Source organism: Coccomyxa subellipsoidea, assembly GCF_000258705.1.
Source record: "Coccomyxa subellipsoidea C-169, whole genome shotgun sequence".
NCBI lineage: Eukaryota > Viridiplantae > Chlorophyta > Trebouxiophyceae > Coccomyxaceae > Coccomyxa > Coccomyxa subellipsoidea.
Window position 1 is genome coordinate 326,675 of NW_005178027.1, and position 27,914 is coordinate 354,588.

Genomic DNA, 27,914 nt, shown 5'->3' on the forward strand with positions numbered 1-27,914 from the left:
GCCTCCAAGCAAGCGCAAGGAGAGGTCCAGAGTGCTGTCTTCCAGGATGCTGTACGTGCTCAGCATGTGTGCGTCCGAGAGCTGCTTCCCCGCATAGCTAAGGCACTGTTCACTCGCCAAGATTCCTGAAACAAGTTCGAAGGCTCAATCTCCCTGATCGTTTTGAGCAAAATGGAACTGATGAGGCAGAAGCGCATCGGAGTGCAGTGCAATGCTCTGCCGGATTTATCGTTGTCTATTATTCAGAAATTCTTCACCTGTCGCTTCCTCGACGTTTGTACGTAGAGACTCGACGGTTTGGCATGGCTCAAAATTTAGGGATACAGTCTTGTCACCCCTAACAAAGATCTTCATCTTTCGGAGCACAGACACCCCTCTCAATGCTCGCCTTATTTCCGCCAGTCCTGTCAAGACAAGATAGAATTTTCAAAACAAATTGAATTGAATTGGACAGACTGGAGAACGTAATTGCTCGCTCGCCTATGTGTAACGACTCCGTAACGCCAGCTGAGGAGATCACGTAACCACGATCTCCCAGCTTTGAAAGACTTCGGAGACAGGATCCCTTGGAACATATCTTCGACCAAATTAAAAGATTCTGCAAGAAATGTACAAAAACTCTCACAAACAGACCATGAGACAAGAGTAGATCCTGTAGAAAATTATTACAGGATGAATGGAATACAGAGGCCGAGGTACGACGCAGCATTGCTGAAGATAAGCAACATGTAGTACTTAAGATCAACTTAATATTATCCTTCAATCGTTTTTCGCATTGTCTGGCGAGGGCATGCTTTGATTCTGTGAGGGCGTGTGAACTTGCCAGTTCAATATCCTCTGAATGACCATCCTTCATTGGCAGGCGTGCAAGTCCTCCAAGGCCGAGCTTGATGGTGGGAGACATGGATGCCTGCCGAGCGGCATTTGTACCCCTGCAATCAACCTGCTCGGCTCTCCTAGCTCAGAACGCAGGTGAGGCCGATCTGTCTTGGCAGTATTATGTGATGTGGTGTTATTGACCCCTGTCTGACTGCTGCCTTCACTGTGAAACTATACACCAACCCCCTGTCCTGATGGGGTTCACTGCTCTATGCAGGGCACACGCAGTGGGAAGATACTGTGCCTCGCTTCAGATCTCTGCGCGAGTCTCTGCTGTCACATCAGGTGACCTTCAATGCTGACATTCCCGACACACAGCCAGGCTCAGAAAGTCTGACAATGTTCTCAACGGCATCGCAGTTCATACAGTGATGTCTGTTGTTGTGAGTGCGAAAGGGTTAGTCCCAAGTACTGACAAATGCCAGGGCTGAGGGCTCATTTGAGTGGCAGATAATGTAGCAAATGCCAAGTCTTACACACCATGGGTGCATACTGTGTCAGGCGGTGACAGGGCATGAGGGGGGGTCTGAGCAGCTCAAAAACAAAGTATCACCCAAGTGTAATGCATGCTTGATCAGGTAGTGGACGAATTCACAGTGGCGGCTCTGGAGGCATCATCGGACGCATGCCTTCGCGCGCGGAACTTCGCAGAGTTCCTCAAATCCACTCAGCACCTTGTGCTCACAGCCTACCCGCTGCTGGCTGCCCGCCACCAGGTGTGACCCTGCCAGCTCCTGTACTTGCCACTTCATTCATTCAGTGCAGGAGATTGCCTGTCGCCCGGGAGCAGCTTTTGAACGCACCATTGCACAGATATTATCCTTGCGGCTACATGCAGCTGACCTCTACACATGCAAATAGAGGCATTGCGTTAGCAGCAGCCTTAACAGCGCATGTGCAAGCAGGTCTCAGCAAGGAAGTATTCATCTTTTAGAAGTATACATGCGCTTGGTAGCACTATTATGTCAAGAATAACAAAGTAAGAATTAGCACATGTCCCGTTGCTACACATACATGGCTCCGGCTGGCGGGGGCCTGTATAAACTCTCAGCACCTTTCCCAACGTTGATTGTTTTGTGCTTGAATGTGGCGAACCCAATAAGGGATAGAATTTTGGCAGCCTCTAATTGCAGCTTGTCTGCAGGACGTACCTTGCCTTTAGGCGGGAAAAGCACATAGAAGATGAAATAACAAGGACAACAACAATGATGAATAAACGTATTGCAAATTTTATTAATAACAAAGATGCTAGTCATAATAGTAATGTGAGTAATTGTACGTAGTAAAAAATAAAGGCTGGACAGGTGGCGGAGCAGCTGGAGAGCTTGAGCATGGCAGGCGGCGCGGCGAGGGAGGCAGGCAGGGCGTCAGAGGGCGTACCTGCCAGCCGTCAGGCCGGTAGCGCGGTTCTGGCTCGGTGGAATGAATTTGCCGGGGCCTTCCTCCTCTACTTTGTGTGCATCCCGCCGAGCCCTCAGGTAGGACATATCGTCACCCGCCTTAATGTGCTCCCTCCTTTCAAAGCTGTTGTGGAAAGCTGTTCAACGTGGGCCCATATTCCGCAGTTCTTCTTGCAATGGGTGTGGCACTTCATGCTCCTTTTACTTCTTCTACACTGTTTGGCATTGCTTGAGATCGCCTCCAAATGTCCTCCGTTAAGGCCTGGTTGCAATTGCAGCAAAAAATTGCGGCTCCACATACAACAAAATCAAGTGGGTGAACAGTGGCCCGCTTGTAGCTGCAAATGATATATTTTCTGCAGACTCAAGAGAATCCTGAGGTATGGCATGCATGGCAGAGTCTGGATGTGTCAGCGGTGCTGAGGCGGCTGCCCCACAGTCTGCAGAGGTGTCCGGAAGTGGCCTTTGCACTGCGAGTGCACCTTGCTGTGACCACCAGAGACTGCGCGGAGTTTCTTCGAGCCCACTCCCGGGCCGGCTGGGTGCAGCAGGCGCTCATGCAGCCCAAACTGCAGCAGGTCGGTGTCTTGCCATGCCCTGCAATTTGACGGGCTCTGTGGTGCTTTATAAAAAACGTGATGTCATGAACACAAGTTGAGGTTTCAGTTAGCTGCTTGGTTCTAATTTCTGGCGGGAACACTGCGTTATTGTATGATAGGGCCCTTGGTGTAGAGTCTCTAGATCACTGTCCTTCAGACGCTATGATTATGACATAGAAAGCCCAATTTCGTGTGTTGTACGCACTAAAATGTGGCATGTCGCAGCTGTGCAATCCTGTTGGGATGTTTTCGGACCCTCTGAGTCCATGAGGACCCAGCTCACTGACATCTGCGCTCTCCCTGCTGGCATGAATCTACCATGCATGCAAAGCTCTGTAGCATCGAACGTATTGAAGAAAGTCAAACAGCTTGAAATATGTTGGTCGCAGATGCGCGAAGGGGCAGTGGAAATGGTGGGATCCGCCTACCGCAGTCTCAGCTGCACAGCTGCGCGGCAGCTGCTGCACTTGCCGGCGCATGGAACGCCCCCAGACCGCGACCTGGCCGCCATTCTGAAAGCCTGCGCCGATCGCGGCAACGGCTGCGCTGCGCGCGCTCTGTCCTCCATGCAAATGGCCGAGCAAGATGCGGAGCAGGCGCTACTGTTCAGGTCTTGAGAGGTCAAGGACCAAGTACTGAAGCTCTGCGCAATTTTGTGTCATTCTGCGTGCATGTGAATATGCATCGACAGCGCCGTTCCAAGTTGGTTATCAATCAGTCCTGATTGTGATATGTGGTTTTGTGTGACGCGTTGAACTGATGTGAATGTCAGAGTTTGCTGAACAGCTTTGCAGCCAAGACAGAAATCTTGTAAATAGCACCCACAATTCTGACAAGCGCCAGCTCTACTGGCAAACTTTCTCTTCTCTCTTTGAAAGGAGGGAACAGGTTTGATAGACTGAGATTAGCAACCCCTCATGACCTCTCTGGTTGCATGTGCCTGGACAGCTAGAAGATGGACTGTTTGTATTTCAATCAAAGCTTCTCACAGCAGCCAGGCGGCAATTTGTTGCCCGCTTAGAGCTTGGCTTGGCCCTGCTGCTCTTTGCGGCGCACAGCGTTCTGCACCGCCCTGTCTAGGGTGGCGTGCAGCGCGGTGTAGTGCGGCTCCAGCTCAGCGCTGACCTGGCCCATCCATGCGCGCACTTTTGGGAAGGCTGCCAGCTGCTGCTCTAGGCTGGGACCCTGCGCATGATCAACACCATGGTCTCCTGAAAGCCAAACTTCAACATTGAAGAAATGAGCATGAGGACAGCAATAACGCCGAAGTTAAGTCATGCATGCAACACAAAAGCCAGTGGCCATGCATGCGCCTTGCAATACACTGCCTCAGCAGTCACCAAACCATGTGAGCCTTGTGAGACGAGCTAAAAGAGTCCTAGGCAAGGCACATGCAAACAAGAGCTCCTTGCTCTTACTTGCGCTGTCCCCGGCGCATAGCCTATGTTCAGATAGGTTTGCCCAAATTGCCATTTTGCCAATCTATTGCAATACGACCGCACCTCTGTTGCGCCATCCAGCAGCCGCAGCGTGACCAGCTCTGTGAGGATGGGCAGGTCTGCCAGGCTGATGTGCTCCCCTGCTACATAAGGGGTGCTGCCCAGCCAGAACCTCTCCATGTCCTGTTCCCAAAATTGCACCACATTTCAGCCACCCTCTGGCATCAGCAGTTCAAACAAAACCGTTGCCTGAAGCTCACCGCAATTTGCTCATGCACACAATCTCTGCAGCAGCCATACATAAATGGAACATGCAAGACTTGCGTTGCAGGGCGCAGCAACCAGACACTGCCTGCCATGCTGCCAGGCAGGCAACTGGTGGCTCTCTTTTAAAGGGGTCACATGAAATTCCCACAAGGGGCAGAGATCAGGAGAATCCGTGTTCGAAATCTCTGTTCTAAGAGATTCCTCGAGTTGTAGCAGAGATCTAGGAGATAAAGGATTCCGCTGTGCATGTCCCCCACCTGGAGCGCCTTTCTGAGGACTGCTTCGCCGTCGCGGGCCTGTGCTTCGCTGGCGGGCTGACCGGACATGGGCGCCAGAATTCTGTTCCACACCTGAGCGGTGCACCCGCGGCGGATGGTCAGATGGTGCCAGTCCAACGCCGCATCCACCCTTGCGCGCAGCCTCGCATCCCCTGGAGAGAACGAATGAATATGTCAGTCAGATTAGGCTGCTTGCAGCCAAATGAGGGCTGCACCAACGCTCGACTCTCAGATTCTTACAGTCAGAGTCTGTTCATAGCATACAGCATGGCATACAAGCACTCGGTTTTCACCAACCAGGGACCAGCCATGCTCGAAGGTTGCCTGGTGTGGTTGTATCCAAGAAACAAGAGGCTGCTTGGACTGGTGCCTCCCAAAGAGGACGAGCTGAGGGCAAAAAGATCCCAAGAGTAGATTAGCATGCAAGGGCATGCGTGTGGCAAAGTGGGGACTTGCCTGGATACCAGTGGTCTGGCACGTTGTATTTTAGCGCAAGATACCTCAGTATGGCACAGCTCTCGGGCAAGCAGAAGCCATCCTCGTCCTGCAAGGAAGCACAGAGTTGCAACTAGTCAAATGCACGTCTTGTAAGGTTCTCACCAAGGACAGCTAAGATCAGCTAGATCGATCTCATCAACACCACACAGCATGCGCATGTCAAACCTGCAAGGCTGGAACTTTGCCAAGAGGATTGATGGCTAGGTACTCTGGGGTGCGTTGCTGATTCTTGGCAAGGGGCACACGTTTCTCGTCCACAGGCAATTGATTACACCTGCAAAATTTTACTAAATCATTGGTGAATTTCAACGAAATTCTTGATGTACAATGCTTCTCCGCCTCTCAAGCAATCCATTAAAATGGGCAATCAACACTCTCGGATTTTCGGGACTTGAAATGACTGGGAAATATATGGAAACAGGATTAATTGCCTGGCAAACAGCAGAACAGAGCGACTAGGCTGGGAAATGAAGTCAAAGTACAGTGTGCTTCTGGTGGGAGCCATCTGTACAGATCAAGTCAAGCTTTGCGATCTGGCAAGCGGCCCAAATGCTCCTTGACATTAAAGTACTTTTACTGAGAGTTTTGTCGCCAGAGGAATTGATATGACTCCCAGCAGGGATCACCGTCAGGATTCCATCAGATAGTCAAATGACGTCACTCCTGAAGAAACCTTGGAAACATGCTCTGGACAAAAATGTGTTGATAATATCCATTTTGAGTGCAGCAAGTACACTGGTGCCAAGCTTATGAAATCTCTTATGCAATATTGGCCCAAGGAGGCAGGACACTTTCAATTCTTGGTGTCAAGACCTTACATTACATGATAGCATCATGCATGATATCTGCGCAGGATGTTAATTTACTGCCTAGCCACCCAGAGCGCCGTGGATCGTTAACTATTCCGTTGCTAGCTATTTCTAGGTGACATTCAATGCGCGCTACCTAATGTATCAGTAAGGTTGTACGTACGACGGCATTACAACCGTCAATACTAGTCATTGTTAGTAACAATGTAGCCCGGGCCCGCCAAAAGAGGTCCACCCTCCAAAACATGTCCCGAGACAGTCCTGACATGACCACGTGCAATTCCAGGAATGCAGTACTAGAGAAATTTGGACAAATAAATAATGGCCACTGCTTCAGACTGTGCAATACACCGCACAGTGCAGGATCTACCAAATAATTCAGCAGACATGCTATAAGTCTGGACCGTGACTGATTGAATATGAATAATTATCCCTGCCTATGGTATGACCCAGGCCTCCCTCAACAGGACTTCGGTGCGTGCGCACCACACCCCTCCCTATAAAGACCCCTTTATTTCCCCTGACCCTCTTCTTTCCACATGCATTTCATTGTCTCTATTCATGGCTCAATTCTGAGAGAGCCACTGCTTTGCCCGCTCGCGCATGTTATCATAGTCCTGCCCCCTTAGGTAATCCCCAGAGAACAACAGCATCTGTTTGGCTGGCGCGCCGCTCTCAGCATCCTTAGAGTCATCGGCAGGTTTGCCGCTAAACCCCTTGGGCATGGGAAAAACCTGAAGGGGTTCGTTAAGTTCAAACGGCGCATCGCGCAGGCTCAGGAAGAAGGCATCGCTGCCGTCCCGCGCGCCGTTAGTCATGGATGTGTCATTGCTGCCGTTGGTCATATCCAGCTCAGCAGCCGGCCCCAGTGCAGTGTCCTCGAAGGAGCCCAGCAGGGCTAGCGAGGCTCCCGAGCGTGCAAAGTTGGCCAGGAGATCCACCATGCTGAGCATGTCAGGCCGCTGCATGCGCAGCACAGCATGACCGTCAGTCATTTACTATTGAGATTCCGAGCTTTTCCTGCCCGAGGGAAGGTATGTCCGCAGACAATCTGCAGGTAGAGGCTGCCAATCAAGCCACCCCTTGATGGAAACGTCAGGACCAAGCAATACCAATCGAGGACGGGCATGGGGCTCAGCATTTGTACCGCCTCCCGCCATCCGGGGCTTCCAGTACTTTCTAAAGGACAGAGTCCCAGCATGGCACGCAATATAAATTAAGGGTTCCTTGCCCTGTCGATTAGATACAATGCATACTCTTGGAAGTGCTTTCTGTACACACTTTCTCTGTGCAGCATTAGTGATGTAACTCAAAAACCCATCTCAGCAGGTAGGGATACCATGGCATCACAGATGCGCTCTTATTGGGCAAGACATGTCGTGTTGGAGAGGCAACGATGGACCCACAAAAGGTCAGCTTCTGACTGGTTTTAATAAAGATATCTAAGAAATATATAGGATATATACATGAAACTGTGTAGAAAATGATGGGGTGTGTATTGTTACCAGGAGGGCGGCGCGGCTGCCAAGGAGGTCTGCTTGAGGCAGGTCTCCGCGCACATAATCCTGCAGATGGAAGCTCCATTTGGGGGTTTTGCCATGCACTCTCACCGCCGAATTTATGGCCTCCTCTGAATCGTCCACCCCGTAGTACCTGGACACAAGAGGCTCTGTGAACTTTCTGAGCTACTACAGGTTAACCCCTGTTATGGGAGAAGGACGGAATTCCTGTAAGGAAAAAGAAATGAAAAGTATTAGGAAAGTCCTGAGCTATGACTTTTTTGTTGCCTAGTGCTGCATGGCAAAATCTGCCACGCCTCCCCAGCCAGCACAGGATATTCTTTGTATGAAGAGGCCTCGTCAATTGTAACTCTGCTGTCTCAGAGCACTGGAGCCATCTCTTCCTGTATACTTCCCAGTTCCTACCTGAGATTTCAAAAGATCACGCCTGGGACTGCCTGATCAAGGTCATACCGCATCTAGAGCATGCCAAGGGATCTATTTGCAATCTCAATGTTGGAAAGGGCATATTGCACATCAAAACCGAAGAGGACAATGCGTCACCTGATGTCATTGGGGTGGTCTGTAGGGAACTCGTCAACCTTGCTCGACACCTCAATTGCATTGCCGCAAGGCACATCCAGGAAGCTGGCAATCTTGAAGTGGTCCATCAGTTGCTTGAAGGCGACTGGCTCCTGCAGGCTGATCCCTTCTGGCTTTGCTACTTTCTTGGTCGCATCTGGATCCTTGGCATTGTCCTCCTCCTTGGCTCCAGCCTCCTCAGGCTGAGCTTTTGCCTTGGCGCTGCTTGCGTTTCTGCTCTGAGACTGTGCCTTCCCGCCAGCTTCCTTGTCCGCGAACCCTGCAGCGCTGCCCGCTTCCTCAGGCTGCTCCTTTGCGGCGGCATCAGTGATCCCCTGATCAACCCACACCGACAGATGTTTCTTCATAGCATTCAACAAGACGAATCAAATTCCAATCCTCTCTAAAATTCGTCAGCACCATGCAGACATCAGCACAATGCATGCCAAGCAGCGTGCATGCATAGGCAAAATATTTTGGCGTCAGGCATGCTGGTTCCATTAAACCAGGAAAGAGGCAAAGGGTACTATGGCGCACATCTTCTGAGGAGAGCACCCAGACGCCGTCTCCCACTTCCTCACCCCGCAGTTTGTCCAGCGCCTCTCGTAGGTCATTGCTCTGAGCTGATATCACGGCGGCCCCGGCTGACTCAGACTCTCCACTGACCAACTTCTGCTTCGGTTCCCACACACCGCTGCCTTCCTTTGCGCGCTCTCCCTTCCCAGCCTCAATTGTCTCCCCTGAACTCCCCCCATCAGGTCTGGCAGCTTCATTGGATTCCCCCTCGCCCCTCCCTGCTTCGCTGGCTGGCTGCTGAGCGTCCTTCTGCTGGGGATCAGCCGCGCTGCCTTCGCCAAAGAGCGTCTTGGGCTGGGAGGACTCATCGGGAGGCACCACCTGCTCAGGCGCGTCCAGCGGAAGGAACGCCTCCTCCCGGCCGGGGTCCCCCTGGCCGGGGTCCCCCTGGTCCCCCTCGCCAGGGTCCCCTCGGTCGGTGTAACCTTCCGCGGGGTCCCCGTCGTGCGGGAGCGGCTTCGCGGTCCGGCGCTTGCCGTCACTGCGGGCCCGCCTCGCATTTTGTGAGTTCGAATCGGCGCCTGATCTGGCTCTGCGTGCTTCTGGCTCCTGCTTGGCAGCTTCTGTGTTGACTGCAGCTGCCGCTGGCTCCTGCTGCAGGCTTTCTGAACCGGCAAGAGTTTCTGAGGCTGAGTCATCTTTGTCATCGTTCGCCGCATGCTTGGCGGCTGGTGCCCCTCTGCCGCGCCCCTTGCCTGCCCTCCTTGCTAGCTTGCTGCCCCTTCTGGTGCTCCGAGGGCGTTTCTTTGCTGACTGAACATTGCTGCTAGTAGATTCAGCCTGATCCACTGAATTGGAGTCCTCCTGTGTGCCCTGAGCGTCACTGATCTGCTTCTGGCCGCCGCTGAGGTTGTCAGAGTCTTGAGGTGCCTCGTCTGCAGCCTTTTCTGCGCTGGCGCTATTAATTGCAGTCCTTTCTGATCCTGATGGCCGATGCACTTCCCTCTCCGTGGATATATCTGTACCCTCTGTGCTCACGCCACCATCTAAGTCCTTCTTTCTAGCCTTGCCTGCACGTCTCCTATGTCTTCGCTGTCTGCGGACCTTCACTCTAATTTCCTTCTGCGGCCGGGCTGTGCCTGTTGTCCTTGCGGGAGATTGCAAGTCATTGGTGCTCACAAGGGGTTGCTGCTCCTGGTCTGAAGCTGCGCTGTTGCTGGCTTGCTGCAGCTTGTGTTTGAAGAACCTCTTCGATTGCTGCGTTGCTGCCAGAACCTGGGCTGTTGCAGCTGACAGTACCAAAAAGAGAAAGATTGACCTGAAGGGTCTCATGGTCCCCTGGGCACATGCCACATGGAGCTGTTCAAATCCACTGTGCTCAACTACTTTTCATCTTGCTCTCATGACACTAAATTTCGTGTTCGCTAGCTCTTAGCTGAAATCGCCAAGGAATCGCATAAGAATATAGGAGCCTACCTTGGTGCGAATAGGGTTAAAGCAAGCTTCCGAAAAAACTGTCGACCTACAATACAAATGTATAAAGGAATGAATCAAAAGGCACGATTGATACTTTACAGTCGACCAGAAGTTCCAGGGTCCCATGATGTATAGGCAAAGATGAGTCTTCCAACAGGCACTGTTCACATTGGTACCAAGCGTTCATCGCATAAAAGATCATTTTGACGGTAGGAATATTTTCGAGTACCTGTGAGGTCCTGCTGTACCCAGAATCCAGGCTTTAGTCAACCTCAGAAAAAGTGTTCACGTAAATGCACGTCCCACTCTTCCACGACACCACAGCGTCAACGCCGTGGCGCTTGATGGGTGAGTAGATAGGTAGTACACTTACGTGCACGATTTTTCTGCAGAGACGAGGTCTGTGAGCTACAAAAATTTTGGTTACAATTAGACGACTTTCCCTCCTCACGATGCTGCTGCAAGGAGTTTCGAATTCAAGCCACGTGGCCCGAATGAGTCATTGGAAGGCCCCCTCAAGTATGACATGCAGGACTCTCTAAGCTTGGCTCCTTGTAGTCTTGACTTCAAGGCTACTAAAAGGCTATTTTGATACTTCTTCTTTTCTGGCAATGTACATATACCGTTCATAGAGCTCTAGAGTCTTTCTGGCCAGCTGCTGCCAGCCGCTGCGCAGCAGCAACGCGTAAATTTGATCAGATCATGACAATTTAAAATTTACAATCTTCACACCAAATCTCAATGTACTGCATGTTGTCCCACAGCAGAGCATGCATGCCTGGTGTGTGCTGCTTCCAGACCGATATCTACTCTAAACTGGAAAATTCAAAAAGTATTTGAACAGCTGGGCTCAGCACACCTGTTTGAGCCATTGCCAATCAGGACAAAAAATACCAGTTCTCAATTACAGTTCACCAGCTCAATAAAAAAGACAGTACTGGGCTACCCGGGCCACACTTCGTAGACAAATACAAGACCAATAGCAAGCCTGGCATTTTCAGCCAGCCAACATATTTGTTAGAAGCTACAAAATTGCACATCTATTCCTGCACTCTTGCCATGAATTTATTGCCAATGATAACAAAATTTGGAGCCCCTGGACCGATACAAGTAACATGGTGGAACATGCTGCTACCGTTCAATGGTAACCTTTGCCATACAGCACATTGTAGTAAATACTTGATGAGCCCGGCAGGAACTGTTGGTACAATTGGAAAGCAGGCCGACTAATGGCACCTCGCTGATGTCACCCTTGCGGCAATCTTGAAGCGCTGACATCAGCGCATGTGCCACATGAGTCAGCAGCAGGAGATTCATCAATGATCGAACACAGTCAGCAGCGTCCCATCTGCTAAACTGCAAAGCTTGGCCAGCTGCAACCTCCACAGTAAACATAATTTAGTATCAATGGTTCAATATGCATGATCATGGAACGTTGCTAAGTGATTACTCATCGTATGCCCACAGGCGCTCCTTCAACGAGTGTCCTGGCTGCGGCATCAGTGCCGCCATCTGCAGATTCTCCGAGAAGTGCCCTTCTGGACTTTGCCAGCTCAGCGAGTTCCCTGTAGCCCACAAGCTGCACATGCGAGGGCAGATTCCTCGCAAGTTCCTCCACCAGAGCCATGCTGATATCGGGTAATTTATATAGATACCCCAGGCTGCCCCGGGATAACTCCCCCAGTTTCTGCGCCACGCTCACCCCGGGGTCCTGCGGCCCTAGCCAGCGGTAAACTTCCCTGAAGGTTTCCAGGCTGCCTATCTTGGCGGGCACATAGGGGGTGATTGGACTGAAGACTGTCTGGATGCTTGTGTTGCTCAGCCTGCCCAAATATGCCTGCATGGCTGGCTCGTTGTCATAGTTGTCCCAGTGCACATACCTGCTCAAGCTCAAAATAAAACACCAATTTAGTTGATGACAAACAACACACTACGACGTGAAAAGATTGGGGCTTATGAAATGTGCACAGATGCATGCCTGGCTGCACATTCATGGTGACAGTAGAAACTAGATTTTGTGCGCTACCACTCAGTACCATTATCACTGCAATCCTCCAGGCAGGCAGCTGTGCAAACAGCAATTTGTGAACCTGCAGCAATCATTCTGAGCCCACAGCTAATACAGATGACTAAGGTCCCCATCATTGCTTTTTTGTGAACAATAATTGGAATGGTGGAGGGAACGCACGCAGACGAGGACAGCATGGCGGCAGCAGCAGCAGTGCGACTGATCATCTGGTCAACCAGCGGGTCGTCCGGGGCAATGATGCTTGGATGCATGAAGCCGAACCCAGACGGTCCCATCAGGAAACTGTCCTTGCCCGTCACTAGCCCATTCCTGCACAGAAGCCGCATATAAACATAACACATGTGAAACTTCCCGGCAATTAAATTGTAATATCCATGGGATCTGCCGGGAATTTGTGATGCATCTGCAAAGTGTAGTATAAAGACAGTGGCATGCAATTGCATGACTGTTCCTTTTTGCAAGAGCGCCCTGCGTGTATAATGCTGGCATAAGCAAGGTTGTTGGGCAAAACAGGAGATCACATTTGTTGATGGAAGCTCGGGAGGCAGGAGAGCTGCACCTGAAGTACCATGTGAGGACAAAGGGCGCAAATTCGGCCAGCCGGTTACTAATGGTCCATGTGACGGGCGGGCATGCTGCGCCGATGACCTGGCACTCGCTCAGCCGGTCCTCCATTCGCTGCCGCTTCACATTGAACGCCATCTGTCACATGCGCAACGTGACTATTTAAAACACGGATAAGCATGGAACAGAGACTGGAAAACGTATGACAACAGAGATTGAATGTATGAAACAGTGAAGATTCTCCCTAGACAGCCAGTGAAGTGACTCTCGCTGTCCAGTCCAAGAGTGCAATGCAGAGCCATTCTCCAATTCGACTCACTAGGTCTCATCTCTCTCCGTGGAAAGGTGGTTATTGCATGCAGCAAGGGCCGGGCAGTGGGCCGTACTGCCTTTGTTACGGGTCTTGGAATTGGAAGAAAGACGTTCCTGCAGTGTCCAGAAGCATGCCGGCAACATGATACATGACCAAGAAGTCTACAGCCTGAAATGAGTGCTTGATGGATGGCTGCAAACCTGCATGTTGTCTCCGTCGCTGGCAATGATAGCAATGTAGGTGGTAAGCCGCGAGTAGGGCCCAGCTGGCAGCGGCGGCGACTGCACCAGCTGCCCAGTCACAGCTGGCATGCGCGACCTGCCAAGCAAACACTATTACTTGTTAGGAAATTGTATTTCGGCCCATCTCCTGTCTCTCCATGCTCAGGTGTCTGTAGTGCCCCTTTGGCCAAACCAGGCCTGTCTTTTACGCATCCCTGCTATGCATGCTGTAATAGGGTGCCCCTTCTAGAGATCACATCTGGAGATCACCAATGACCTGAGAAACACTGTATCTATCCTCTTTTGTGACCCTCTGCTTGGGGGAATTTACCTCCGGTAATGCCAGCCCTGCTCTTTCCTTCTTGTTGCACCCAGGATGACCAGAGCACAGCATGAGCTGTGAGCAGCAGATACCAAGGGCTCATGGAGAGAGAGCTGGCAAGGGGCGCGCACTCACCAGAATGACAAAGAAGAGCAGTAGTCTGACACCAGGGATACTTCTGTGTGGTGCTTGCTGCATATGGCCACCACCTGCGCACACGCAAGGCAAAAGTTTTAAAATTCCATGAGCTCCTGGAATCATTCATAAGCTTGCATATGTGCACAAGCAAATCAAATAATACAGTATGTGTGTGCACCAGGAATGCAAGTGCGCAACATTTTAAAGAATCAGACAAGTTTGCCAAGAAGCACATGGACTCGAAAAGCATGTAATGCTTAATCCACGATCACCATATGAGGTGCTGTAAGAAAGGATGCATGCACCTCCTGTGTCCCAAAGTAGCCCATGACAGACAGCAGGCTGCTTTGGGAGCGAGCAGCCTCGGCGATGGTGTCATAGAGAGCGGCTGAGGTTGTGTTGGCATCGCACATCTCCGGCAGGTGGAATGCGAACAGCTGCCGGGAAGCTACCATGTCTGCTAGGAAGCCGGCATGCAGCAGCCCTGGATCCTGCGCATTCGCAAGGAGCCCCTTGACTTCCAACTTCAGATGTCACACTAAAAGGGATGAGCAGAAAGAAGCTTGAAGACTTGCTGATCCTGGCACGTCCAAGTCACAGCAGCCACAGGGGTCGATCAATTGGCACAAATCTCAACCCCGGGCAAGGGACAGTGTTGTCAGATTGTACGCAATCAGAGCGAGAAGCGATGTCACACATTTGGATGACATGTGGCTGCAGCTTCAGGAAGCTGGCTTGCATGCTTTTTTTGGACAGGGCGTGCAGTGTAGCATGTGGGCAACTTGGACTCTCAAATGCAGGTTCATTAAAAGATTCCAAACACTGGCAGGTAACGGAGCCCCACTGCGTTTTGTATACCTTTAGTAGAAGAATTTGGTAGTCTCTTTTCGCGACTTTCATAGTCCTAGTGCAAGGGCAAGAATAGTACCTGGAGAACCACGAGGGAGCCGGTCTCATTGCAGAGCGGGTGCAAATTGGTGAGGGCCCAATCAGTGGCTGAGGGGGCATCCCTCCACTGCAAGTGTGCATTAAGCACTACAGGTAGGTCTTCAAAGACCGAGAAACCCAAGAGCATTGTGTTCTGTCCAATCAAGGAGGTGTTGAGCGGTACTGGCACGCTCTGATGTATTCCAGCCAATGTGACAATGTTTGGAAAGCTCCAGGGCTCATCCGGCGAGTAGAGCACTCTTGACTGCAGCGCTCCTGCATGGAAGCAGCAGCCGCGTTCGGTATTTGATTTCTGCAGCAGCCTCAAGCAAGGCATGATGAGACAAATGGCTTGAGTCTCACGAGTTTGATGGCGTTGGTCGCATGATGGGAGGCAAGAAAATGCCTGAAAGGACAGAATTGTATGATTGCGCATCATTCCGCTCCATACCTGATGCTTTGGCAATGGTGCCAAGCTCCTCAAGGGATCTCACTTGCTGGAAAGTGGCATTCTGCAGAGAGGGCTCCTCTGTCCGAGCAGACTCGATCCATGTGTCATCAGTGGGATTTATTTTGCCAAATGCCGTCGGATTTGTCGCCTTCCTATTTATCAGTCCAACCAGGACAGAGGCAGCCAGTTGCTGTTCACGAGGGAGATCTGCGAGAGATCACGGAAATTAAGATCTACAACCTGGGATCCTTGCTTGTAGATTGCTGTAAAATTAGATAAAGCCTTTACCTCTGATGCTAATGATGTACACAACGTCCTTGCTCTGCACACTGGGGGTAGCAATCAAGAGGAGGCAGCATGCAAGCAAAAGATTGCTCGTGCCCATTGGTGCCTTCACCACTGTCGATACGTTTAGGCACTCCACATCAATTGCGTCCAACTTCAGGGTAGGATATATGCGATTTCTTGGGAATGTCGTCTCGGATATCCGATAAAGTTGGCGGGGAGGTGATGACGCATGTGGTCAGATGGATCACATGATCCTACTCAGCACGTTGACGTCACAACCAAAAATTTTCTGGGTGTCTGAAAATCTTTACAGTGTCACAAACTGCCACATTGACTTCTCAAGATTCATGCTCCATCCTGATCAGGTTCGGACCCAGCCCTGCTGCATGGAGCTTTGAAGCCTACGCATGCGCATGCACATGCACCGGCCAGCCTGCTACTACTCTTTAGTGACTCAGTTCCTCAAACACCAAAACATGACTCATGACAAGCAATATCATACATCAAAGGGTCTGCATGTAAGCAGACCCAACACAGCTTTGCCTACTACCACTGTGCAGCACTGGCAGATGCCATGTTGCGAAACTTCTCGTACAATTGCAACCTTAGGCTCACAGGAGAGGTTAACACACATTGAGCTTGTAGGCCTGCTGTGAGCAAACCAGCTCTATTTAGCTAGAACTTGAGAATGTTGAAGCAAATTTTAAGTAGTTCCTGGTGTAGTGCTCATATGGCTTCAATTCACTGTTTGAAATTCTTGTGTTCTGTCACGATTGGTTTTGGTTACAGATATCTATCTGAGACTGATCTCAGACAAGCGGCCTTCCAGGAAGGCGCTGTCTGAGTGCGCAAGAGGCGGTGAGCTTGCTTGGGGATCCTTGCCATTCTCCTGCTGAAAACACACATTGAGAACATCAGTGCTTGGTCAAAATCACTCCTCTGCACAGCGACTTCAAATTTTTTGCAGCTGCAGCTCATGAGGCCAGTGACCTTGCAGGCATGCAACGTGTCCTGTCTCTATCAGCATCTTTCAGTGAGACTCTACAATGTGCTCCCTTTGAGGGTACCCGGTAGTGCATTTGCGTGACTTAGTCAGCCACTCTGGAGCACTGGAAAATAAAGGAGCTCAATACAGATTGGCAAGAAGGGGCGCACTTGATGCTTGGGTACATCCACAGGGTGGCCCGCAGAAGGGGTGAGTTCTACGCCGATGATGACATCATCTCCTGGGTTGCGCACAATCACTGCGCGCCGCATAGGAACCACCCGTTCGTCCCCTTTGTCCTGATCTGTTCCCTCCCTTCCTCCCTCCCCCCTCTGCCTGCCTGCAGCACCCACCACCACTGCTGTAATAAAGGCAAAAGAGCCTGTTAGTGACAGGCCCCGTGAAGCATGGAATGCACACCAGCAAGAGGTGAGAGGCATTACAACCAATAAGAAGATTGTGTGCAGCTATCACGCGGAGTTAGCCCTGAGCCCAGGAATATCTGACATGCAAAGCCTCGAAAGGAGCTGTGTCACGTGTCATTTGGGCAATGATCGTAGAGTCCCAGCGAAGCTGACAGTCTCGGGTTGTTGTTATTAGCCACTCCTCACAAGTCTGTGCTTTGGCTTGGAGGCCATTAAAACGGGAACTAATAATCAACGTATTGCACCGTGCAGATCATGCGACGGGTTGCTACATTCACTTGCAACATGCAGGTGACCCATTCAGCCATTCAACCCCTTTGTCAGCCTTTTATATCACCTCACAGCACCTCATGGACTGTCTTTTCTGTGATGACACAGAAACCTGCGCCAAAAGTAGCCTGGATGGTACGTCCCAAGATCTTAGCACTCACGCTGATGGATCTGCCTTGCATTGCCTGAAAGGCTTGCACACAGTCACTGATTATGCAGCGGCCATGTGCAAGCTGTCCAGGCGATGCAAGGCAATATGCTAAGATCTTGGGACAAACCATACAATTTGGGCTCACAGCAATTGTCATTCATCAGGGCCTTACATACTTGTTTACAACAGCAGTGGAAGGGGATGCATTTGTACCTGCTGAGGATGTGCGCGGCAGCTGGTTGCGGTGCACGAGTCGCCAGGATGCCATGCAGCCGATGGAGCACACCAGCACCGCTGCAATGCCTACCCCTGCATCGCAGGCTTAGTTTTGAAGTTCACACCTTCCATGTATAGGGCTAAACTGCGGCTGCTTCAGCATCTCTGTGAGGCGAGCTCCGCTGTTGAGCAGCTATTAAGTGGCAGCTAAAGCTGTGGGCGAATCCCTCACCTCTGCATCATTGGGATTTTGTTCCTGTTGTTCCTCTGGTCGAGAGAATTCAGATGATCCGACTTAAATCACCCTTGGGCAGAGTAACTTTGTAAAATGTGGGCAATTCTCATCTTTCGAGAGGTCATCTGCCATATATTACACCGGTGAGTCACCCTAATGAGTAACTCCTACCAACGGTATACATGTATGATTCTGCAAGCAAAGAGGCAGCTCCACACAAGCTACAAACCCAAACAGTCCGGGGGACACCACCTCATGAGCCATAATCCCGGAGCAGATCCCATCCTGAAGGTTAGCACCAGCAGTTCCCGTTCTTTCATGAAACAGAGGTCGTCCGGGAGCCACATGGAACAAAATTCAGTTTACAGGCACCCACCAGTGATGAGGATGGTGTTGAACAGGGGGGTGGGGCTAATGAGCCCATTGGGATTTCCCGGCACCGGGGGCGCGAAAGGGTTGTTGCCCCAATCGGGAATGGAGGCGACATCTGGCGCAGTGGCATTGGCTGGAGGATTCCCTGCACCAGTCACAGCCCACGCCGCAGAGGGCGCCACCACTGCCCCACCAGCCGCCTGCAAGAAGACATCGATATTATCACTATTACATACCTTTACTGCCAAGAGGCAAGCTGCATCCTGCAGACAAGCTGCAGTCAAAGGCTGCCATAATTCTACTACTTGTTGGGTTTCACCAGATCCAAGCAAGCCAAATCAACTGTGGGAACGGTGCTCAGTATTTCCACCGCCCCCCGCCAGCCGTAGCCAAATAATCTTCTTATACATGCTTGTCCAGAAAAGTCATTCTGCTCAGCGCCTCTTTGCACGCCCGACTCTCTCAATGAACTCATATAGCAGTCTCTTGTCACTGCGGATGGTTCCTATGAAGATCTATCCTTCGGCAATCCTTACAGCAAAGCACCTGTGCACATTTTTCGTTGAAAACGTCTTGCAGCGTTTGGATGAATTTGGTGGGGCATGCAAGAATGCTCTCAGCAGTAAAAGGAACTTACTTGATTCAAGGTGGCCCTTGTGATGGCAGAAAGGGGTACCACATGCCCAATTGTTGCTTTGACCGGCCGAGACGGCCAAAACAGCGCCCATGCAACAGCTCAGAGGATTCAATGCATATGAGCATGGCAGCGCGCACCACTCCTGCCTGTTGGGCGGCTGTCGGGCTGGTTGCCAAGAAACCGATGCTAGGAGGCAAGGTCTCAGCAGGGGCCATCAGCGGAGAAGCTGCCACAAGCGGCAGAAGTGATCTGCACAACACCAGACGGAAGTCCCTTCAATTGCACCTTTTGTTATCAAATCATGCATGCTCTGTCAGAGCTTCTCACCCTTCCTTTGCATCTGAAGCAGGTCTTCAACGGCAGCACTCTATACTTGTAGGAATGCCTTGGACAGAAGAGTGTGTCAATTGGCGCCAAATTGTGCTGACTTACATGCTTGTGGGGCCTGGTGAAGGAGCAGTGGATTGTGGTTTGTCAAAGTCAGTGGCTCCCATCAGGCGCAGTTGCCTGCCATGAAAAACACCTGCATCCACAGACTTGTCACTATTACTAGTGATGCTGACATACTGCCTTTTGCAACAATTTGCTGGCTGCACCGCACTGCATCATGCAAGAGCACCTGCCTCTGACTGGGCAGAGTCAGTTTTATTTCATGACTACATGCTGATCCTGTGAGGAAGCAAGGTGCGTCTGCAGACAAGCTCTGCAGGTAAAGGCTGTCAGATATCCTGCCCCTTGTTTGGACTCGCCAGACCCAAGCAAGACCCAATCAACCGTGTGCGCGGTGCTGCTGGCCCCTGCCAGCCGGGGCCCAAGGTGATGAAGGCATATGATTGCTGTTTGTCTGGGGGTGTAAGATTCACCCCACCTGCAGTATTGCCTTGTTGCTCTGCAGCGGCAGCTATTGCTAGTCTGCTTCCGTGGGCTGTGGCCGTAGCTGACAGCACTATGGCCATCAGCCAGAATTACACGGCTCTGCCATGGTATGGATGAGGGCGCTTCATGTCAGGGAAATCCTCTGCAGCTGGTGAGGTGCATCTGCACAGACAGCCTCAAGAGCGTGAAGCCTTGATCTTTTGCTCGATGTTCTGTCCATTCATTGCTTGAAAGGAAGGGAGAGTGTACCTGGTAAGGTAAAGGTTTTGGTTCACGACACTGACGCAAACTTGGTACCTGTATAACGGCCGAATTAGTGCAGCACCTGAATAATGAGCAGGCAGCCAAAATTTACTGACTTGGTAGCAACGATGACCTCCAATGCGATCGGATGATTCAGCACTGCTGGCATTACGAGGGTCATGGCATATACTAATGAGCTTGAAGGCAGCACCTGAGGCGGTGTGAGTAAGCAGAAGGTTCGTCCTGTGCTGCACAAAGAGAGATTGACTACGACAAGAAGTCAAGGACAGCAGCTAGCCTGCATGAAATAGGTGCTTCTCGGTCGTGCTCAGGAGTGTCTCGGAACCTTGGATCTTTGCTGTCAAAAGTACGCCATTATTTGCTATCTTATTGCTCTTTGCAAGGAAGCCTTGTGTTGTCAAGAAATAACCTACGATTCACGACGATTCAAGGAATTTGTTCCTTTCTAACGTACGCAGCACGTAACGCAATCATCGCAATCGGATACGAAGTTGACGATGAAAGGCTTTATCTTGGATGCATCGCTGGGAAAGATTTTCTCATGCCCCTAGAAACTATCCATGATTTGTCAATCTGAAGGTCTCGATCTCACACCAGACATTCCCGACAGTCTTCGGAAATTGCAACTTGTGCTTCCTAGACAAGATGTGAAGTATTTAAGTTGCGCGAACAGCAGTCACTTTATTGTTCTGGTGCAGCATTGGCTGTTACAGCTCATGGCGTTTGAAGCATGTGATCACAGAAAAAGCGCGCCAGCTCGTCATTGAATGTTTGTGATTGCTTTATGCTGAAAATTACAAGGCAATTTTTAGTCAAGTCCTTCGTAGCTGATTTAACGATGGCTGCTCGTGGAATGGCCATGCGCACCTCCCACACCAAAGCAGGTCATTTTGATGTGTCGAAACAATATACGAAGCTTTCGAAATCTGCAAATTTCCGATCTACATGTCTGCAAGGACAGCATCTTTCGAGGCAGCAGAGCGGACGAGGTACTTTGTCCCTGTTACAATTGCAGCTGCAGGTCCTGATGCTTCCGCTTTTGAAGGCAGCTGATCACAGAATCAAAGTACTGAGCTGAGATATGTCGTCATTGTCAGGGCTCCGGTCGACCTGCAGCAGAGCGCTCAGCCTGCAAGAGGAACCCTCTATAATTATTCTGGATCCTGGTCAGTCTTCTTGGTCCCTCTACGATCAGCCAGAGCTGTACGACCGGATTTTCTGCAGAAGCGAGCGTGATTTTGCCGGCGAGGTTGGGCTGCCCATCTGCACAATTGACTGTTGCCAGTGGATGAAGCGTTGCCAAGCCAGCTTGTGAATTTGACTTTCTTGATGAGCCACCAGTGCTGCTAAAATAACTGGATCTACCAGCACCTGAAACATCTGCATGTGTCCGTGCAGATGCGTTTTGTGATTGGCGCTTACGCCCAGCATACACCTGAGGGGAAATGTGGGGGCAGCCCACAGAGCCTCATCGAATTTGGGTGAGCGCTCTTTCACCAGTGAGCACACCATCGTCATAAATAATTGCACCTAAGGCCACCATGAAAATTCTGGCATGCACTGGTGACCAAAGATAGACTCTGTCAAGTAGACTCTGGTTTATCATATGCCCATCATCTTGAAATATCTCAAGACAGCTCCCCCCTGATCAGAATGTGTGAATGGTGATTTTCTAGCATGCCATGCTCTGCATGTCCAGGTCTCAATTATTTTTCAATGATCCAAATGTTGTTCGACGTGCCTAGTCCTCAGGACGAGGAGGTTCAAGGTTTGTTAGCTCTCATCAGATATCGATCCCCCTCTTTTAGACTGGAAAGCGATAACAATATAGTAACAAATATTCTGGATATGAGCAGGTGTGGTCCAGCGAGGCATGCAGTGGAGGCTTGCCTGCAGGGCATCGAGCGAGTGACAGCACTTGACGCCAACCCGAGAATGCTGGAGTATGCAGGGAAGCTGGCGGCAGCTGCTGGCGCCAAAGTGCAATTCATAGAGGGGCGATTGGAGGAGGTGTTCAGCAGTGAGGCCAATCTCCCGGTGAGCAGTTGTGCAATATTATGTGAAGCCCTCCTGTCCGTGAATAGCAGTGGGTTGTGGAAGATACGGAACCACACTACCTGGACCCTTTTTAGAGACTTTGATAAGTCAGGGCCGCAAGAAAAAACACGCTTGCTAGATTGACGACACCGCACCTGCTTTGCAGTCTCAAACGCTGACAACTGTTTGCTGAACGCATTGTGCGCTGTCTCTTGAGCTGTGTATGCCTGGTTTCCCGCCCTTCTGGTAAGCACAACAATGCAGCAGGGTGAGCTCAAGGCTGCAAGGGTTCTGCAAGAGTTTTAAACCCTCCTGGGGGTAATGCAGGAGGAGTTTATGCCGGCTGACCTGGCGCTGCTCCCGCTGAATACGGTGGCGCATGCGCTGACTAACGATGACGCGCTGCGCTGGCTGGCAGCTGCCGGGAATGCGCTGCGGCCGGAAGGACTTTTAGTAATGGAGCTTCCTCCCTTGGATGATGTCTTCAATGGCAACCTTCTTCAGGTGTGTCATACTTCCCGATGTCATTCTGTTAAAACTATGCATCCTGAGCTCTCATTGCGCAAATGAGTCTGTCAAATAATTCTCACAAAAGGCTGAAGCTAGACCCAAGTCTACACTAGTGACCCGCCTCTTAACTGCAGCTTCCCGCCAAAGGCCAGGAGCATGTGGGAGCATGCAAGCTGCAGTGGTTGTGCCTGACCAAAAGTCCCTTGGTGAAAATTCCGATTGGGGGTGTTTTGTGTGGGTGTGAAGAAGGGCAAACATGGGTGCCCAGGGAGATGAGTGGGAGTTGGAGGGAGAAGAAGAGGGAGAGAATGACCTGAAGATTGTGTTTGGCACAAAATTAGACCGCTTCGACTTCTGCTCACAGGTGAGCACCTCAAGTAGCTTCCAGCTTGGCTTCCTTTTTAAACTCGCGGCCTAGAAAGGGAAGAGACAATAAATGTACTTGACTTCACTCTTGCATGCTTGCATGCATGCAATGCTGTCACTTCATGCTTCTTGGCATGGAAGTTATGACATCATTGCTGCATGATTTTCACTTTTGAGGCAGGCCTTCATGATGTCTCTGGCACTCTCTGTCTTCTTTTTTCCTTTCTGCACATCAGAATGCAGAGGCCTCTATTGCAGGCCACTTGTTGGGTGGGCAGGCATCCATTTTGCATGCTACAGATTAGCACAAGCCCATTACACTCCACTTAGCCTGAAAACTTGTCATCGCGCTCTTGGGTTCTGACATCTACCAATCCAGCTCTGTGGCGGTGGAAAGCCAGGCTGCTTACGAGGACTGCACTTTTGCCACAGGTTCACTATCGCACAGTGGCAGTGAGCGAGCCAGATCCGGAACAACAACAACAACAACAAGAAGACAAAGGAGAAGAGGGGACATCAAATTGGCGGCTGATCGGAGAGGAAGTTGTGGCACAGCGAATGTATACCTGGCAGGAGCTGCAGCCTCTTGCCAGGCTGGCTGGCTTCGGTGTAGAGGGTGTGTATGGAGACATGGAGCAACCTCCGCACCCGGATGCAGACCTGCGGACCAACAAAGAAGCCCAGTGCATATCCTACCGATTCATTGTTGTCCTGAAGAAGCAGCAAGAAAGCTGATGCGTATGGTACGCCGGGCACTACCTAGACTAGTAGTGTCTAGTGCAGGATGCTCTGTGGGGATCATCCCCAAAATGAACGCATGCAGGTGAATGAAGAGATGGGTACGTCAGTGTGTTTCCCGGCAGATATGATATTAGGAGTGCATGCCTCTTGCAAATTGTTGTGTGGTCAATCGCTTGAGCTTACAGTGGAAGCCTTACACATGCTATGAAAAGGGCTAGCATATCTTACATAGGCACAGGCACCAGCTTGCGTTCATGCAAAATGCATGTTCCCTTGGGCCTAGGCCTCACTGATCAGCATTCATGAGCATGTGCAGGACGTCACCACGCAATACTGCATTCTGTGAATTGTTTATTGGCGTGTCACAAGCTTGACTTTTTGAACTGTGCAGAGACAACAAAGAAGCAAGTTCCTCTGAGTCATGGATTGCTGCAACCCTTGGTAATCTTCAGTGTTCCAAAATTTTTCTTATCGTTTTCTGCAGGGGCAAAGCCACTTTATGAAGCCCCGTCCCGTTGCTGTGCTGTGCAAAATGCATCATCGTAACACACCAATTGCTGCTGCTGCTCCTGCTGGTCAAGCACAACCAGTTGGCGCTCCACTTCTGCATTCACCCGGACTTGCACACTGGCCGTGCACCACAATCTGCTCGTGATAAATACCACCATTTCAGCAGAATCTGTGTTGACCCTGTCCTATTTCAATGATAGAGATGCTGCACAACCTGCGCCATGACTGCTGCAAAGGACTCTACAGCGGCTCAGGCCTTCTTGGGCGGCTTGACGAGGTGCTTCTTGTCGAGGTCGGCCAGGGGGGTGTGCTTGAGCAGGAAGAGGCGTGCTGCGCGGTCTGTCAGGCTGCCGCCGCACTTGAGGCCCAGCCGCTGAAGCTCTGCCTTCAGCCTGTCCAGGCCCAGCGCCTCCAGCTCTGCCGCGCTGCTATACTGGGCGAGATCCACCGGCTCTGCTGGGGCCGCCTGCAGAATGAAAAAAATGGAACGTTGGCGACCATAGAAATCGAAAGAATCCCCATCATACATGGCTGCTGTACAGTATTGAGGCTGCCCAGGTACAAGCAAGGTGAAAGCAACAGGAACCTTACAGTGCTGGACAGACTCAAGACAAGTCAAAGCTGCCTCACGAGCCTGACAGTGGGAGACACGCAAAATCCACAATCACAGAATTTCTCTGCTTCAAAGGAAGCATATCAGGATGAGAATGTGGAACCTGCGGGTGATACACTGTATTTCAAAGCACCGTTGTTTGCAGAATTCCGCAGCTTCAGAAAGCACGGTATAACATACACGATGCTGTAGAGCGGCTGTGCACCGCTGCAAGCGACCACTTTCCCAACCTGATACGCTCCTATATTCAGGGTGATGGTTCTGCTCGCGGCACCACTGCCAACTTGCTCAAGAAGATGTTCCTTTCAGGACTTGTATGCTTCGATTTTGGGAACAAGGGAACACCAAAATGGTTTTCCCCAGTACGAAGCTTGTAGGGCTCACAATGGAAGGCAGTCAAACCTACCTCAGTGGACACCTCTGCGTTGCTCTGCCGCCGGTCCTTCAGGCTGCTGTCGACCACCGACGCCCCGGCCGCCGCGGCATCGCCGACGCTCGAGACGGCCACTTCCATCAAGGCGGCAGTGCTGCCGACCTGCGCCAGGTCCAAACTCGGCGCAGCTGCATTGCTGTCCACCACCGAGGTTGCTGCTGCGACGGGCTCTACAGCCGGCGCGGCCGTCTCGACTATAGACGCCGAAGCCTGCGCGCGGTTGCAGAGTGATGCTCAGTACAGCACGTCAAACCAAACGATGGCAGGGTGGGAGCCATGATAGAAACGATTGACTACCAAGCCCAGAAGGACATGAAATCCATAACAAAGTGTGCAAGGGGCTCTGTCATGCCAATTGATGAACCACAAGGGGCCCTCAAAGCCTGAGAAGGTCTATTTGCTCCTCTCATGCCCACTCTTATCACAGCCAAGTCTGAATGAAGCGAGAAACGATGAATGGTCAGCCCACGGGCACCAGTGACTTGCACGGAATTGGTTTTACCACAAAGTGACATACCTGTTGGCTGGGGGAGCGGCCGGCGGCTGCCAGGTGGAGGGGCTCCTGCTCGGAGCCGTCGCTGCTGCGGCTGGCGCTCGCGGTGACGCTGCCCTTCACTATCATTGCCACGCAGCTGTTGTTCTGCGACGTGGCATCCAGCACATCCTCCTCTGCAAATATAAAAATCAAAGTCAGTTGCTCTGGCTGCCCTACACGCCCCTTGCTCACACGAAGCGGTGCAAAAGGCCAGCATCCAAATGACCCTACAGACCCCCCAAACCCAGGCCACTGTGCAAAAGTTGAGATGACCACTAGCACTTTTGTCGTTCCGGCAGATAAAACATATGTTGCACAGTCGGCGTCATTCATGTCGCCAGACCTTCTCGCTGGTCCGCCACAGAAGCCAGGACACCTTAGGGCTGCCGGATTGCATTTAAGCCCATGAATCCACCGGAGTCTGTGGGATCGGACCAGCAGAAAGGGCTGGTGTCACCTAAAACCTTTGATTTGAGTCTGTCACATGGCATGTAAGGGGCGCACACACCATCCTCATCCTCACAGTCACTAGAGGTCCCGTCGACAACGCCGCAGGTTCCTCAGCAGTTCTCATGGATATTTCTGTGGCCGGCATGCTGCATTGGTCCAAGCCGCGGAAGCATCCAACAACCGCGCAGGACCATTGACAAGGGTCTAGGCAAATTGCCTCTTTCAAATGAATGTCCTTGCAAGGTACCAGAGAAGAGCATGCACCATCGTCATCCTCGGAATCACTGGAGAGGCCGTCATCGACGCCAAAGGGGCGCTTGTTCGCGCGGCGCCGTTTGGTGGCCGGGCCGGCAGCTGCCGTGGCGTCGGCCGCTGGACGCTTGGCTGCGGGGGCGCTGCCTCCACTGCCGGCCAGCGCGCTCGCCACGGCGTCCTTTGCGCGCTCCAACGCCGCGTCCTGTTCTGTGCGGATGTCCTCCATGTCCACCTGGCAAGAAAGACTGTCTTAGATGGTTTCAGCTTCAATTGCAGCTGGAGAAAAGCAGCGTTTGCTTGCAGAAAGTTAAGTGTAAAATGGGACAATGTTACAGAGACGACACGTCCTGTCCGGATATTAACAGTCATCTCACTGTAATTCAGTCCTCCTGAGGTTATGCGGGACATCTCTCGCAGTCTCACACAAGGCCTCCCTGGAGCGTTAAAAAATTGCTACAATGCTTACATCTGCAAAACATGTGTTGCATGACCTCACCCTCACCACGACTTCTCACCCCAGTAAGAAACTAAGTACATGTGATGCTCCTTAGGAGGCATGCAAAAAAACACAAAACAGGCATGTTAGAGAGAGACCCCGCCGATAGGCAAAGGTGATTCTGACGGGGCCAAGGGGGACGGTACACACCTCAGCCCTGGCCTCGCGAAGAGCAGCCTTCTCCTGGGCGCGAATGTGCTTCAAGCCGACCTTCTCCAGCTCTCGCTCCTTTGCCTGGGCTGCCCACTCCGCCAGTTTCTGCTCAGCATTCACGTGGCGCAGGCGCCGCCCGCTCAAGTCCCGGCACGCGTCAAAATTGTCAGTCAGCGCAGCGCGGCCTGCAGCGCCAAGCAGTGCACCCCTCAGAAGACCAGGCCTGGCTGGATCTTTGTGCCTCACTTGGTGCTGCTGTGCGACAGGTCACTTGCAACTCTTGCAACTTGATCGGCTTGACGAGCCTGTCGTGACTCGCTAAGTTTGCAAAGGACAAGAAGCTTGACTTGCAAGGTCGAAATGAGGCTCAACAAGGCACTGCCAGACATAAAATAAGAGATTGCAGAATCAGGCAACAGGTGTGAAGGCTTCGACAGCTAGCTCGTCAAGATGTCTCACCTGCGCCACGCAGAAGAGCTCCGAATCCTCCCTTGCCTCCCCGCAGGCGCAGTACGAGGTGCAGCGTGCTGCCAGACTCCACTGAGCACTGCTCCAGGGTCCTGTCATCCTGCAGCTGCCTGCCCGCATAGATGAGCCGCTGGTAAAAGCACGGGATACCCGTCTTTGCCTGCAAAAAACATAAGAACTAGTTGACTGGTAATTCCTGAAAGAGGACGTTGGCACAAAGTAAATAGAAGAGGCTGACTGAGGTGGGTTGCCAAAGTGGCTGCTTTCAGTCTGATCGGAACACGAAACAAACAACGCCCACCTGTATTCCAACCTTCACTGACTCCACTGTGTCCTGGGCCTCGACCTCCAGCGCAGAGACTTTGTTGAAGAAGATCTGCATTCTTCCAGGTACAGAAGCGGAACAAAGGCTTCGCAATGC

At 51.5% G+C, this 27,914-nt stretch overlaps 2 protein-coding genes across 3 annotated transcripts; one reads left to right on the top strand and one right to left on the bottom strand.

Moving 5' to 3' along the window:
* Positions 1-27,875, bottom strand: COCSUDRAFT_3563 (the record flags this gene model as incomplete). 2 transcript variants are annotated; one of them, XM_005644831.1, is made up of 7 exons in its annotated part: positions 11,689-11,821; positions 12,431-12,580; positions 12,831-12,973; positions 13,349-13,466; positions 13,827-13,900; positions 14,135-14,320; positions 14,724-14,729. In XM_005644831.1, the coding sequence occupies 7 exons, from the start codon at positions 14,727-14,729 to the stop codon at positions 11,689-11,691; spliced, it is 810 nt and encodes a 269-aa protein (XP_005644888.1). The 2 variants fall into 2 exon arrangements, with proteins under 2 accessions (XP_005644887.1, XP_005644888.1); XM_005644830.1 differs by lacking the exons at positions 11,689-11,821; positions 12,431-12,580; positions 12,831-12,973; ... (2 more) ...; positions 14,135-14,320; positions 14,724-14,729 and adding exons at positions 1-125; positions 258-327; positions 10,681-10,688; positions 27,494-27,653; positions 27,795-27,875.
* Positions 21,325-23,574, top strand: COCSUDRAFT_83545 (hypothetical protein; the record flags this gene model as incomplete). The annotated part of the gene is made up of 5 exons (XM_005644832.1): positions 21,325-21,407; positions 21,783-21,963; positions 22,291-22,467; positions 22,742-22,837; positions 23,413-23,574. The coding sequence occupies 5 exons, from the start codon at positions 21,325-21,327 to the stop codon at positions 23,572-23,574; spliced, it is 699 nt and encodes a 232-aa protein (XP_005644889.1).
* Positions 27,876-27,914: the final 39 nt, after the last annotated feature.